This window comes from Cebidichthys violaceus, unplaced genomic scaffold (assembly GCF_023349555.1).
Source record: "Cebidichthys violaceus isolate CVI_PGR_0920_01 unplaced genomic scaffold, fCebVio1.0.p SCAF_22, whole genome shotgun sequence".
In the NCBI taxonomy this organism is placed as follows: domain Eukaryota; kingdom Metazoa; phylum Chordata; class Actinopteri; order Perciformes; family Stichaeidae; genus Cebidichthys; species Cebidichthys violaceus.
This window is the reverse complement of record NW_027176395.1, coordinates 4,219,536-4,233,889: the sequence shown is the minus strand read 5'-3', so window position 1 is coordinate 4,233,889 and position 14,354 is coordinate 4,219,536. Positions and strand designations below refer to the sequence as shown.

The 14,354-nt window shown below is 42.0% G+C and overlaps 1 protein-coding gene across 2 annotated transcripts in view; it reads right to left on the bottom strand.

The window, feature by feature from the left end:
- gabrb1 (gamma-aminobutyric acid type A receptor subunit beta1) overlaps nt 1-12,816 on the bottom strand; it is a 52,860-nt gene extending 40,044 nt beyond the window's left edge. Inside the window, exons 1-3 of one of the 2 annotated variants that reach the window (XM_068717775.1) lie at nt 12,320-12,816; nt 12,147-12,241; nt 11,979-12,046 (exon numbers count right to left, since the gene is read on the bottom strand). In XM_068717775.1, the coding sequence (XP_068573876.1) occupies nt 11,979-12,046; nt 12,147-12,241; nt 12,320-12,399 (243 nt within the window). In that variant the 5' untranslated portion in view covers nt 12,400-12,816. The remainder of the gene's footprint in view (nt 1-11,978; nt 12,047-12,146; nt 12,242-12,319) is intronic. The other variant, XM_068717776.1, reaches the window with a different exon arrangement.
- Nucleotides 12,817-14,354: the final 1,538 nt, after the last annotated feature.

Below are 14,354 nucleotides of genomic sequence, written 5' to 3'. Positions count from 1 at the left end.
TGTCACGTCATCAGCAGGGTTTCCCGTATCTCCAGGCATGCCTGTCGGTCAGCTTCTAATCTGATAAAGGTGCTGATGAAGACCTTAAATTGGCAGGATTCAGATGTGAGCCATTTAAGCAGAGTTTTAGAATTAGACCACAAGATTGTCTGATCAATATTGATGGTAAGCTCTTGCACTTAAGATAGCTGTGCACCAGTAGGTGTTCCAGTCAGGGCATTGAGTGGAATCTCTTGAAAGGGACTGTGGAGCAGGCCATCAGGAACGACAGATATTCTCCACCATGTCTCTCAGTGGTCCGGAAGTACGCCTACAGAGTAGTAAGCTTCTTCGGAGGCTTTGCAAAATACATGCGCCTCTCTGTGAAGACTGGAAATGTCAGAATGATCTGAGATAGGACTTGTAGCTATTTCTCCCAGACTTTCCATTGCTGCAGAAGCTCCTGTGTTAGAAGTGGGTCATCCCATCCCCTGTATTTGTCCCAAACATACGTTAACTCTGGCTTGCCGATGTGATAAGAAGGTGGGCTCTCAAGGTTCACGACAGCATCCACTAACTGTCTCATGTCTGTTCCCAGTGCTCTAAACTCAACTAGGTCTGATGGCATGCGCTGCTGTGCCTGCTGAATAAACATCTCTTGAAGAATAGCATCCTGCCTGTTTGGGCGCCTTGGTGGGGCAGAGTCACAAGGTGAGGGGAGGGAGGTCATCCTGGCATTATTGTGCTGGTGAGTAGTCTTTACTTCCTCACTGTATCTCTTAATTATGTTGCTTAATTGATCTACCTCATAATCTGCCTTGCGCTTTGGGGGCGAAAATGCTTTCTCGGGCGTGCACCACATGCCTCATACGCTGGTAATGGTTCCATCTCTAAGGTAACCCCATGAGCGATCCGGCTCAAAGGACCATCCATGATGCCGAGCTTTGGAGGGATATGCTCAGTCTGGGCACTACCTCTGTCTTTGTCATTAGGTTCACACTGGTGTGTCGGCCAAAACACCAGTTAAGGCCAAAACACCAGAGTATGAAATAAAGAGCTGAGAGATGGTGGATATGATGTTTAATTCTTTGCAGTAACTCATACAGGTATAGTAGTCATACAACAACAGCTTGGCCTTTATGTCTGGCAGTGATTTCTAAAAAAATAAATAATAAAAACATAACATCCATTCATTAATTTCAACATATTTGCAATAAAATTAATATTATTTCCAAACTTATTATAGAAAAAAATGTATATGATGGATATGGACTCTCTTAAACTCCGATAATTGTAGACAGAGAAAGTATTCAAATGGATACAATTGCATTTCTCTCCCCTTTACATTAGCACAACATTTAGAAACACTACTACATGAGCAGTACGGGTAACAGTTTGACACTAGCAACATTGTATTACAGCTCAACAATGACCATTTACCAATAATCATTTTTATTACTGACAAGTTTTTACTGTATTGACTCAACATTACATATAATTGTTGTGAGGTGCTGAGTCAGGTGAGGCCGTAAACTAGTGCATGACCGGGTATAATTAGAGTAGAAATCACATAGCGAGCATCTGAGATCAGTATTCTCATCCATATTGGCTCAGAGAAGTTATCTTTAGTTGAATCAACACAAATAAATACAATACATCAAGTAATGCAGTGGATACATAGATTGATTTAATTCTATTGAGGTTTTCGAATGCAGCTTCATTAACTTAAAAATTGTTTTTATTTGACTTGTGAAAATGTTTTCTTTGAAAGGCTAAACATCAGCAACTATGGATTTAAACCGAATATTTCTGTACATAAAAACACCTTGTAAATTTTGAAAAAGATAAACTTTTTTTCAACCACATTTTGTCTTGTGGACTGACAACTGAGACAATTACCGGGTCAAGGACCAGTGGTGGGCCGTCAGGGCCAGCAAAGCCTTCTCTGCTGGCCTAAACAGAATCACAAAGTTATAGCTATTATATAATTTAATTATTTTTTATAAATACACTACATGTATTCTAAATATTTGTTCCCATTAGCTTTTAATCTCATTACATATACTGTCGTCTTTAGTTGCCCTGCTTCCAGCGATGCTTGTTTTAAGTAGAGCTTTTATCCAATCAGATTTCGCCCCTATGCTGTCTCTAGGTAAAAAAATCTGAATCTGAAAAAGTGAATCCCTTTGCAGTTTAAGTAAATGGGGACGATATTGTTGATTGTCATAGTCTTCAACCAATCAGGTTTTGCTCCTTACTGGAACAACCGTGGTATTAAACTCTTTGTAATCAAAGAAAGGATGGACTTTGTCTTTAAATAGTGAACAGCAGCTTTGCTAAGTGAAGTGCTTTTGTGTTTTTACATCTGCAGTAGCGTTACTGAGTTCATTTTACTATTGTGTTGTTTTTATGATATGGTTAATATTGTTCCCTCTGTTGTGAATAACATTTGAATGGCCCGTGTCCTTGAGTGTGGAAGGAGTGTGAATGCGTGTTTTAGCGCCGCAGTTTTGCTGGAATGTGCAGAGGCCTGTTGAATCATGTTATCTGGGTTTTATGTTATTCTACCTGCTTTGTTGTCATATAAATATATGTGACTGGTTCTTGTGAGTTTGTTCTTGTCATTGTGTTAATTACATTGATTTTGACTATGCATTGTCCGTTAATGACACGGCATCTCGTTCTTTATAGTTTTGCGCGTATTCATGTATCTGTACTCTGCAGTTAGTGTATTTGTAGCCCTCATAGGTGTTGAGCTTCATGTACCATTTTATTTCACTTGTCAAATGTTGCAATGTTATGTGAATATGTGATTTTACATGCGGTTTACAAATTGCACTTACATTTGTAAACTGCACTGTAACACATTCAGCCCAGAATCCCCAGAGACGCAACATGTGTTTGACAACTCAAAATCAAAACAAGATCTTATTCTTATTCTTCTGTGGCTTTTGGCAGGCTACTAAGGCTAGACACTACTCTTACTGCCTCTGAGATTTATACTGAATTGCATCTATAAACAAAAGTTTGGTTTAATTGTCAGACAGACAAACCCTTAAACCAAGTCCCGCCTCAGACTGGACAGATAGTCAATCATAATGGGGTGGTCACAATGACCAATGAAATTCAAGGGGCGGTACGTGCCGCCCCAGGCTACTGGACACACCCCTGAGGACAAACACAGACAACCCATAACGCTCTCTAAAAAAAACAGTCCTGTGGGAGAGTCAGCAATCAAGTCAGCAGAATCTGTAAATTAGGTTATCAACCTTGAGAAGTATACTGCAGGATTATACGTTTTCAGTCTTGGTCACATATCAGCCAGTATGAAATAAATCTGAATTAGAGAGCAGTAATACCAGGTTGTTTGAGTTAAAAACACTCCAAATCATTCACTGGCTAGACACTGGCTGGTATTAAGATGGATTAAATGACTACTAATAGACAAAACTATCAGATCCATTACTACTATGTAATCTTATTAGTTGGATGTCAGTTTAATGTAGATAGATGTTGATGGGACTGAAGGCAAGCATTTTCATTAACGGCCGATAAGCTGCTTATTGCTTGTGTGCTGATGCTATTGATTGATTTTGGCAGCAGCAAGCTTTCTACAGCCTCTGGGCGGTGTTCTCTATCAGAAGATGTGTCATTAAAACACACCACACTTATAGAGTTCATGCAAAGACATGCTCAAACATCTCAACAAAATACATTGTGACACTTAGTCAGACCAATTTACTGTGGTTATGGTAACAAATCTACTTTTCCTCATCAGAAACAAAACAAACTGTTCTGGTAGAGTTCAGCTACAAACCGTCCAAAGTCTGGATTCGAGCATTGTGGAGCTGCAGAAAGGAAGATACTACTATCCAGTACACCGAGATCATTCTGTTGTGGAGAATGCCAAAGTCACAAGGGTGGAGTGACATTTCTCTCTCTAGCACCATCATTAAAAAGCTAGTGTACTTGACCTGTGTTTTGTGTTTTTATTCAAAAAGAGTTCTAATGGTTGGGATTAGGGGTTAGTGTGTAGGATTTGGCAGCATCTAGAGGTAAAGTTGCAGATTGCCACAATCGGAAACTTCTCCTGTGTGCCAAGTGTGAAGGAGGTAGTTCTCCTACACACTTGGCATATAGTTGGCCTAAAGCCAGTTTTTTGGTTTATCCATTCTGGTCTACTGTAGAAACACGGTGGCTGTTTTACACGAAGAGGACCAGCTTCTTTCTTATGTAAAAATATTGGCTCATTCTAAAGTAACACAGCTCTTATTTTAAGGTTATTATACACAAAAGAAAACATTGTAATTAATACTATATTCTAATGCTGCCAATAGATCCTCCTAAATGTTACACACTGTACCTTTAATTTATTCAATTAGGACAGCTACTTACAGTGAGATAGCCAAGAATTAGTCAGCTTTGTGCAGCTGATGAACCACAAATTGCAACAGGAAAGAAAACCCAAACTTTACTGGTCAATAACATGGATGTCATAGAATACTATTCAAAGCAAACAATTTGTAATGATCCACTGTGAAATATGTCTATCTCCAGATGTTACAAAAACCAAAATCTTCCTGCATGCACATATTCTTTGTACTTTATAAACTGGAAACTGGAACCCATGGGTAAAACTGGAACCCATGGGTAAAACTGGAACCCATGGGTAAAACTGGAACCCATGGGTAATACACTCCTCAAATCATGAGCTTGCTTTTCACTGAAAAGTGGTATATAAGCGTAGCATAGAAAATAGAAAAGCTGCCGAACCCCACAGTATATAAGGTAGCACACACCTATGTCTGCCATCCCTCCTCAGCGAGCGGAGTAAGAGCATCAGGACCCCCTTGGTGGAGGGCTCCGCCTGTGCTTATAGAACTAGGGTTGCAATATCGTAACCTTTGTTCAAACTCACACGGGCTCCGCTCTCTTCTGGACTCTATGGGTTCAGTGGGTGAAGTTCAATGAATGCTCACGCCGCGACATAACATAGACTCGACCACAGTAATCCTAACCAACTATACGTTAGTCACCGCAGCCCACCTACTTCTTTCAAACCTAGGCCGCCAAAGCAGAGAAGTAGGGGGCCCCTGCAAACCCAGGTAGTATCTAGAACTACCATTCTTGTAGGGGTCAAAAGACAAGCAGTAGTAGCCCTGCACACCACATTGCCCAGTTCAACAAGGAACACAAAATGCCTAGAAGGGGGTCAAGTGCCATACAATCGACTCACACCCTGCCTTTTCACCAGTCCTGTCTCTTTCCAGTGAGCACAGACCATTGACCACGATGCCGCTATACATGTCCTCCACGCTTACCCCACCGAACGGGGACGCATACATACATCAGGTAGAGTGTGCGCGGACCACAGTGGGAGGGTCTTTTCCTGCCTGCCTATTGGCTTGGGAGATGCACTCACAACGCAACCCTGCCAAGTGTTTCTTGAAAAGGGCTTTATGGACCATGTCATCCAAGAGGCACAACAGCTCTACAGTGGGCCTGTTGGGGGTTGGCGTTAAATAGAACATGCCAACGATGAACTTGGCAAAGCAGATGTAACTATCCCAACAGGTGTTTTGGGGATTCCAAGAAGCGTAGGTAATTCTCCACCGATGCGGGAATGGTAATCAAGCACCGGTTGTGCTTCATGGCATCCAAGCGGAGGCTGGCAGACCACCTGTACAGTAACCACATATGCAGCAGCCTGTGGTGGAAAAATGATTTTACCCGCTGTTGAGTCTTTTTAAGCTGAAATGAAGAATATTGTCCAACAGAACTTGTCTTTTAAAAGTATTTATTCTCTGGCCAGAGAAGAGGCACAGTTATACAAGAGTCACTCAGAGTCTGCAGAAGTGTGCACTACAGATTAAAATGCGTACAGAGTTATAAAGAGAGTGATCCAGGGTAGGGGCCCGTGTACTGGAACATCCTGTTTCATCCTGGCTGAACCAGCTCCAGTAACTGCCTGATGGTCAGCATACATAACGACTTGCGGGCAATGCGCGAGGATCCAAAATGGGTCTGAAGTCTCCCGTCTTTTTGGGAACTAGGAAGTACACGTAGTAAAACCATCCCTTTCTGTCGAGAGTGGGGGCGACAGACATAGTTGACTCAGCAGTTACAGTTTCCATAACAGGGCCTGGAGCTCTGCTGCTCTCTCCTCCTGGGAAAAATGTATCCACCTCCTCCAACACTAGTCGAGGTGTCCTTGGGCAAGACACTTAACCCCAAATTGCTCCTATATGAATGTTAGTTAGTTCTGATGGGCAGGTGTTACCTTGCATGGTAGCCTCTGCCATCAGAGCATGAATGGGTGTGAATGATGACATGTGGCTGTCATGCTTTGAGTGGTCGGAAGACTAGAAATGCACTATACTATAAGTACAAGTCAATTTACCATTTACCATCAATTGGATCAGCAGAAAATACAGGGCAACAAATATAATCAGAAATGTCTCCATCACGTTTTTTTTTCCCACCAATTGCCAATTGTCGCTAAGCTATATTGGCGTCCAGTAGAGGGCGGAGCCATTATGCTGCATATTGTTGTGCACCACAACAAATGTATAGTATGTGCAAATTGACTTGGCAATAACACTCTCTTTGATTCTGTTGAGAAGCCCTTGTATTTGCCTGTGACGCTGTGACATCCACAAGACAAATACCATGTTTATCTAGACATGACTGCATGCTGTGTCCTTTTTGCATCAAGAGCTGTGCGTCACTTGGGCAGAAACGGTGCCACAGCCAATCAGTCTACATGCTGAGAGAAGGAGCCGGACCTCGGCAACGTACAGCAAAACCTTGTGTCGCGTCACCGTCGCATTAACTCACCAGCTGCCCTTGCATCTGACAGCACAGCATGTCTGATGACTAAGGCTGGATGGCTAAGTTGGTCCATCCTTTGATGTAACGCTTTGGTCCAGAGCAAGAAAGATAAACTACTGGACAGGTGGCCATGAAAACTGGTATGAATACTTCCCCAGAGAAGGAATCCTCATCATTCTAATGGTCCCTCGAGCTTTGATCTCGTGCTACTGTGTACTATCTTCCCCCATTGAATGACATGAAATGAATGGCTGCATTTGAATGAAATTCTTTCAGTGATCCTTCGCTTTTTCCCGTTAAGCCACTATAAAACTATTTCTACTTGGAATCAAGAATTATCAGTGTGGCTTGCAGTGAAACAGACTGAAACAGACATCACTCATGCTCCCAGATGATGAACCTTTTCCATTTTAAACTCTCCACAAGCATTCCTCTAATTCCACTCTATTGCCAAACTGTCCAGCCTCATATCATAATCTCACAGGTGGGTAGAGCAGCCATAAATTGTACTCAAATAAAAGTACAGAAGCAAAAAAAAAAAAGTACTCAATTAGAATCTACTGCTGGCTTTTGATAAAAGGGTCCAGGGGACAGATGAACAACAGAAAAATGTGGCGATCAGCGACTGTAAGGACGCAACCACTAGTCAAACACACCTCTTGTGAAAATAGGTGTAGTGTAATGACCGTTATAGCTGGCTTAGACAATTCTGGTATCATTACGTCAAATTACGAGTTTTAATTGATATGGGATTTGGGATGATGTAGATGGGTATCAACTACCCAAACATATGGGCTGTTATTGTCTGCTTTTGAAACCTTTTTAAAATATTTGCGTATAGATTGTCACCTATTGTTTACACTTCATAATGCATTAAATACTTAACTTTTTATTTACAGGGATTGTATAAAGGCAATTCAGTAGTCCATGAATATGAGATATTAGTTTACAGTTAATCACAATTCCTCCTCGGCATTGTGGAGGTTGGTTTAAGGCTTTTTCCAAGTAAAACTCGTTGTCTTCTTGCTTCTTCAGCAATGAAAATCTTTGTTTGTGCTCATAGCTCTACGGCGCCCCGCCCTACGGCATCACGCCCTACGGCGCCCTGCCCTACGGCGCCCCGCCCTACGGCATCACTATAGGAACATGAAACATACATTGAGTAACATGAGAAACACACAGGAAATTGTTATAAAACGGCAGTATTAGAATATATGTTATTTTACATAAAGAAAGGAAACATAACATATTACTATAAATGAAAAGAAAGCGCAAATAATTAAGAATTTGTTATTGACAGTCTTTCACAACGTGTATTAAGTTCCCCCAACACAACAAATCACTAAAACTGCACGATGAATTACGCACAAAGCACAGCAGAATTAACTTCATTTATTATTTATTAATATCTATCCTGACACTTCAAAATCATCTGTCGAGATCTAATGGTAACTGAGTTTTTCAAATAAGTAGAGCTTTTTTGGGACAACCGGTTCTGAAGCGGGCCGTTTATACATTACTTAATTTAATTACAATCTAATCTAAGTTGATTGACCATTTACAAAATAATGCTAATGATAGTTGCCCTCAACAGTAACATAGTGTGATATCCAATGGAGGATATATATATTATTAACACTGGTAACAAATGAGCGATAAAAAAAGGATAAAAATCAATAAAGTAGAACCAGAGGCATTGTTTTTTGTATAGAGTTCTGGAGGAATAATAATTTCTGTAGTCCAACCCACAAGTTGAAAGCCGAAGATTTGTGACTTAGAGGTAGAGTGACTGTCTTCCAATCGGAATAACAAGATACATTGTTCATAAAGGAACACCACTGCCATAGGTCAAAAGGTCAAAAGCTATCGTTATGGGCTATGAACAGCCTCTAGTCTCATTTCGACATTTTCTAGCAACCGCCTTTTTCAAGAGGCGTACAATCTTCATTTTACGCCTCTTGTTTACTGTCATAGAACAAAACACGAACATCTCTTCAGCTTGTGTTAACCGCAGCCTTTTTTCAGGCATCTATCTAAAGCTATCTATAGCTTTTACTTTTCATAATACTTTATAACATGTTTCAGTGACAGTCTATAAGTCTATTGGTGAACCAATGATCACTGGTTCAATTGCTGTCTTTGGCTACTACTTATCATACTACTACAGCTTCTCATACTACTACAGCTTCTAATACTACTACTGCTAAAGTCAAAACATGAAACCTGACATTTCTGCAATTCTGTCGTCTTAAAAAGATAAAAGATTTTTAAAAACTTACATCACCTTCCTTATTATGAACTGGCATATCCTTTTGTGTTACTATTAATAATATAATATTCCATGGTAACCAAATTCAGCAAAGTTGTACGCATGCTAATGCTGAACAAGTCTGAAGCACTCTCACCTAGGTGACACAAAAATAATTGAAAAAAGTTCCACTTCAGTGGTGCTTCTGAATTATCGCCGCTTCTAAGTAACATTTCAAACAAATCTCTTTCTCCTCAACCCGAATGTGAGTTTGTTCTCTGTCTTCCAGGGCCCCCCTGCTGGCTCTGGGGTCACGCCCCGGTAACGTTCATCTCTCCTTGTTAGATTACATGGTTCATGCGTTTTGATATTGGCTCGTGGCAATGCTCCTCACAACACGGCTCATATAAACAAAGTTAATCTAGATGTTTGCCATCATTCAATGCAACTCCAGCGCTCTCTAATATAATCGCCCGTGTTTGCGATGCAGTTAAAAGTCTCAATATGAAAATCTTATTCTGCTTGCTGATCACATCATGACATGCTGGCTCAGTCCATAGCACGGCTGTCTCATAGTCATATTCATAGTCATGTTTCAGTTTCACTTTATTATTCTTGGTAGATTCTCAATTCTGCTGAGCTAGCAGCTGGCGCCAAAACGACATCAAAACCGGATATTTTTCCCCAATTCTGTTGTCTTTTAGATAAAAAAAAAAGACTTGCCTTACTTATTATTAACTTCCACGTGTCTTTAATGTAATATTCCATGGTAACCAAATTCAGCAAAGTTGTACACGTGGGGCTGCTCATCAAGTCGGTAGCAGTTGATACAATTTCACCTGTAGGCGGCACTAAAATATTTGAGAAGCTGTCGTTGTAGATAGATAGATAGTTACTTTATTAATCCCGCAAGGGGACATTAGCAGCATTTATGGTACAGTACAGGTAAAGCCATGACAATAACCAGCAGCTTGCAGACAAAATGACACATTGCAGTCTCAGACTTTGAAACACAATGGAATGACTCCAACACCACAACAGTTCTTCAAAAGCTCAATGTGAATGCACTTTAACCTTGAATGTGAGTTGTAAGAAAGCAAAAAAAAAACACCCCGCAAGTCAATGACGTGTAAGCTGTCTGCTAACACAGGTCTCTGCTCCCACTTTCAGGATGAGTCCCTGAACCTTATTTTACCTTCTACCTTTCAAACTCTGCAAAACTAGACTTGGTGGTATCAATACCTCAGCAACTGAAAAGCAACTGCCCAGCTGTTTGAGTAAAATAATGAGACTTTAGGCTACGTGTCAATGTCTTGATCCCCGCAGCGCACACACAGTCTCATGGACCTCTCACTTGGTTCTGCTGTATAACACTGGGCGCTGCAGTGTACCCTGTATTAAGGGGTCAAGTCATATTTTGCCGACACTGCATTTCTGTGCCTCCTGTTGACTCACTGACAGCCGTTATATAATCACTGCACTGAGGCCAAGAAACGGACAGAATGTGCACATAGACGGCTTACTTGTTTCAAGTTTAAAGCCTCGTGTCCGTTTCCCCGCCGATAGGAGGTCTGCTCACCGGACACTCATGGATGTGGTATACACCACTGAACAGTCTGTCTCTCTCTCTCTGTCTGTATGTCTCTCTCTCTTTCACTGTCTCTCTCTCTCCCTCTGTCTCTCTCTATCTCTGTTTCTCTCTCTCTGTCTGTCTCTCTCCCTCTGTGTTTCTCTCTCTCTGTCTGTCTCTCTCCCTCTCTTTCTATCTCTCTCCCTCTTTCTCTCACACTATCTTTCTCTCTCTCTCTCTTTATCTCACACTATCTTTCTCTCTCCCTCTTTCTCTCACACTATCTTTCTCTCTCCCTCTTTCTCTCACACTATCTCTCTCTCTCTCTTTATCTCACACTATCTCTCTCTCTTTATCTCACACTATCTCTCTCTCTCTCTTTATCTCACACTATCTCTCGCTCTCTCTCTCTCTCTCACACTATCTCTCTCTCTTTATCTCACACTATCTCTCTCTCTCTCTTTATCTCACACTATCTCTCGCTCTCTCTCTCTCTCACACTATCTCTCTCTCTTTATCTCACACTATCTCTCTCTCTCTCTCTCTCTCTCTTTATGTCACACTATCTCTCTCTCTATCTCACACTATCTCTCTCTCTCTCTCTCTTTATCTCACACTATCTCTCTCTCTCTCTCTCTCTCTCTCACACTATCTCTCTCTCTTTATCTCACACTATCTCTCTCTCTGTTTATCTCACACTATCTCTCTCTCTCTCTTTATCTCTCTCTCTCTCTCTTTATCTCACACTATCTCTCTCTCTCTCTTTATCTCTCTCTCTCTCTTTATCTCACACTATCTCTCTCTCTCTCTCTTTATCTCACACTATCTCTCTCTCTCTCTCTCTTTATCTCACACTATCTCTCTCTCTCTCTCTTTATCTCACACTATCTCTCTCTCTCTCTCTCTTTATCTCACACTATCTCTCTCTCTCTTTATCTCACACTATCTCTCTCTCTCTTTATCTCACTATCTCTCTCTCTCTCTCTCTCTCTCTCTTTCTCTCTTTATGTCACACTATCTCTCTCTCTATCTCACACTATCTCTCTCTCTCTCTGTCTATCTCACACTATCTCTCTCTCTCGGTTGTGACACCGCGGGGAAGTACTTGATGCATACGAATTGGCTTTGACACATTGCGGAAAAGAGTGTGTGTGTGTGTGTGTGTGTGTGTGTGTGTGTGTGTGTGAGTGTGTGTGGTGGTGCTGCTGCTGCTGCACTGAGCACAGAGGCGAACCGGACTCGAGCGTCTCCGTCTCCGTCTCTATCTGTTTGCGGCAGATAGAAAGCCGGCCGACATGTGTCACGTGGCACCGGTCTCATACTGCGGGGAGAACGTGGAGGGGAACTCACCATGTTGACTTCGGACACCATGTCGATGCTGGCGATGTCTATGCTCATGCCAACATCCACAGGGGCGCCTATTGAGAACATGACAGCAGAGTGTAAGCACGGGGCTCCACAGCTGAACGTTAGTCACATGAACGCAGAGGACACGAGGGGGGGGGGGGGGGCTGTTACCTCCAAAATCAGGCCGCAGACGGATGTCATAGCCCTTCAGCAGCTTGTCCACCGTGGCTTTCACAAATGACATGTTGCTAGGTTCGTTGGCTCTGCTGACAGAAATAAGGCAATGTTACGGGGGCCCTGTCTGGAATAATAAGCCTACACATGACAGTATAATCAGGTCTCACCTTTGCGCCCCACGGACTACAGACGCCCACAGGGACAGGCAGAAGAGCCCCCAGCATCCGCGCTCCAGAGTAGTCCACATCACTAACTCTGATCCTGCCAACGACTTTGACACAAGGTCTCCGGGATGCAACTTAGGCTGCAAAATTATTCCAAGTGCAAACGCATGCGCGTCGTTTTTTAATAAACGTCCAAGCGTCACTGGCAAGGTGAGACAAAACGAAAATGTGGATGAAAATGTAGCGCTGCGGTGAAAAAAAAAAAAAAGAAGAAGAAGAAGAAGCAGCAGCCTATAGGTGCGGGGAGCTCACTGTGAGAGGGGATGCCGGTGTGTGCGGCGGCACATACATCCTGAGAGCATCCTAGATGTCGATACACAGACCAGCCTCCTCCAGAAGACGCGGAAGGGTCCGGAGCAGATCTGCGGCAAAGCTTTCCATCCGCCTCCCGCTGCCGCGTAATGTGAACACATTAAATAATGAGCAGTGAGCGCGCGGCTCCCCGGTCACCTTTAGCACGCCGGTAGCGAGGGAGGGAGGGAGGGAAGAGAGGGAGAGAGAGAGAGAGAGAGAGAGAGAGAGAGAGAGAGAGAGAGAGAGAGAGAGAGAGAGAGAGAGAGAGAGAGCCGTCATGCAACAACCAGCACGTCTGAGGAGCTGCGCATTTTCGGGGCTCCACCGGTCATTTCGCGTCAAGAGCTGCACAGCAACTTCATTATTTATTTATTTTTAAATCCCAAGCAATGCATACAAAAAAAAAAAAAAAAAAATGCAACGCACGACTAACTGAAGAGACGAGATAAGATATGCTGCATGGGACCCAAGATGGCTTCTCTCTGGACCGCAGGGCGTGATGGGAATGGATAACTACTTTGCATTTAACCTGTCATACATTGGCAGCAGAATTAGAGAATTGGTCAAGGATTATTTTTATAATTTTTTTTTTTTTTTTCATTTTTTACATTGGTCACAATTACAATACAATCAATGCTTCTTCACAGCCCTCTGCCACTCCTGGGCAACATATTGTTTAAAGAGCTAAGGAGACGTGTGAAGGACACTGCAGCTTCTACCTGGACCCTGACAATAAACACGCCTGCACTACCAGAGCTTCCCAAGGAACTCTTCCAGTCGGCTAAACCTGTCTAGGCTATATGTTTCTAATCATAATGATCAATTTGGTGTATGAAACACTTTTCGATGAGCACAAAGTGCTTTGCAGAGGAACACAAACAGAAAGCAGTGACAGGACGGCTGTAACTGATACTTTAGTGTATAGAAAATCATTGTAATCTAAGGAATTGCATTTTTTTTTCATAAACCTTTCATTGCAGTTGACTCAGTAGTCTCTGTTTCTGCCTCACACTAACGCCACACTATAGCATCCAATCCAAACATTGCCCTCTTACTTGCTTCGTTTGTGTTTCAAAGTTAGAGTTTTGAATTTGTTCTGATATAGATTTTAATATCTCTTGCGTAAAAGTGATGAATGTTTTACATTTTTTCTCATCAAATTATTTTATATTAGGCTTTTTATTACAAAAATTCAACTTCATGTTATGACTTTACTTTATGTTGCACAACTCTTTCCAAAAAAATATTATATATATATATATATCTACCTAAACAACTATACACACAAAGTATGTGCAGTATGTGTAATGTCAGTGTATTATGAGTTGTATAGTTAGAGATTTCAATTAGACATCATTTGGAGTGAACAAATATTTTTAATTGACATGTTTACAGCAGGATGAGAAATGTTTCTTGGCCAGTCCCCATCATAACATCACATATTTTAAAGGGCTGATGAAGCCATAAGTAGAATAGGCCATCTGGTGGTATGGCAGCGCGGTGAACAGGCTGGTGGGTGGGTAGTGTCTGTGCAGCACCGCATCTCATCACTGAGGCTCGGTAGATGGGTACCAACCATGTTCAGGGCGGTTTGTATTCATCCTCCACTGTAGAGCCCTCCTTTCCTGGGCAATGCACACACACCATACCAGTTAGTAATGGTTCTTTTGCTCCTCTGTAAAAG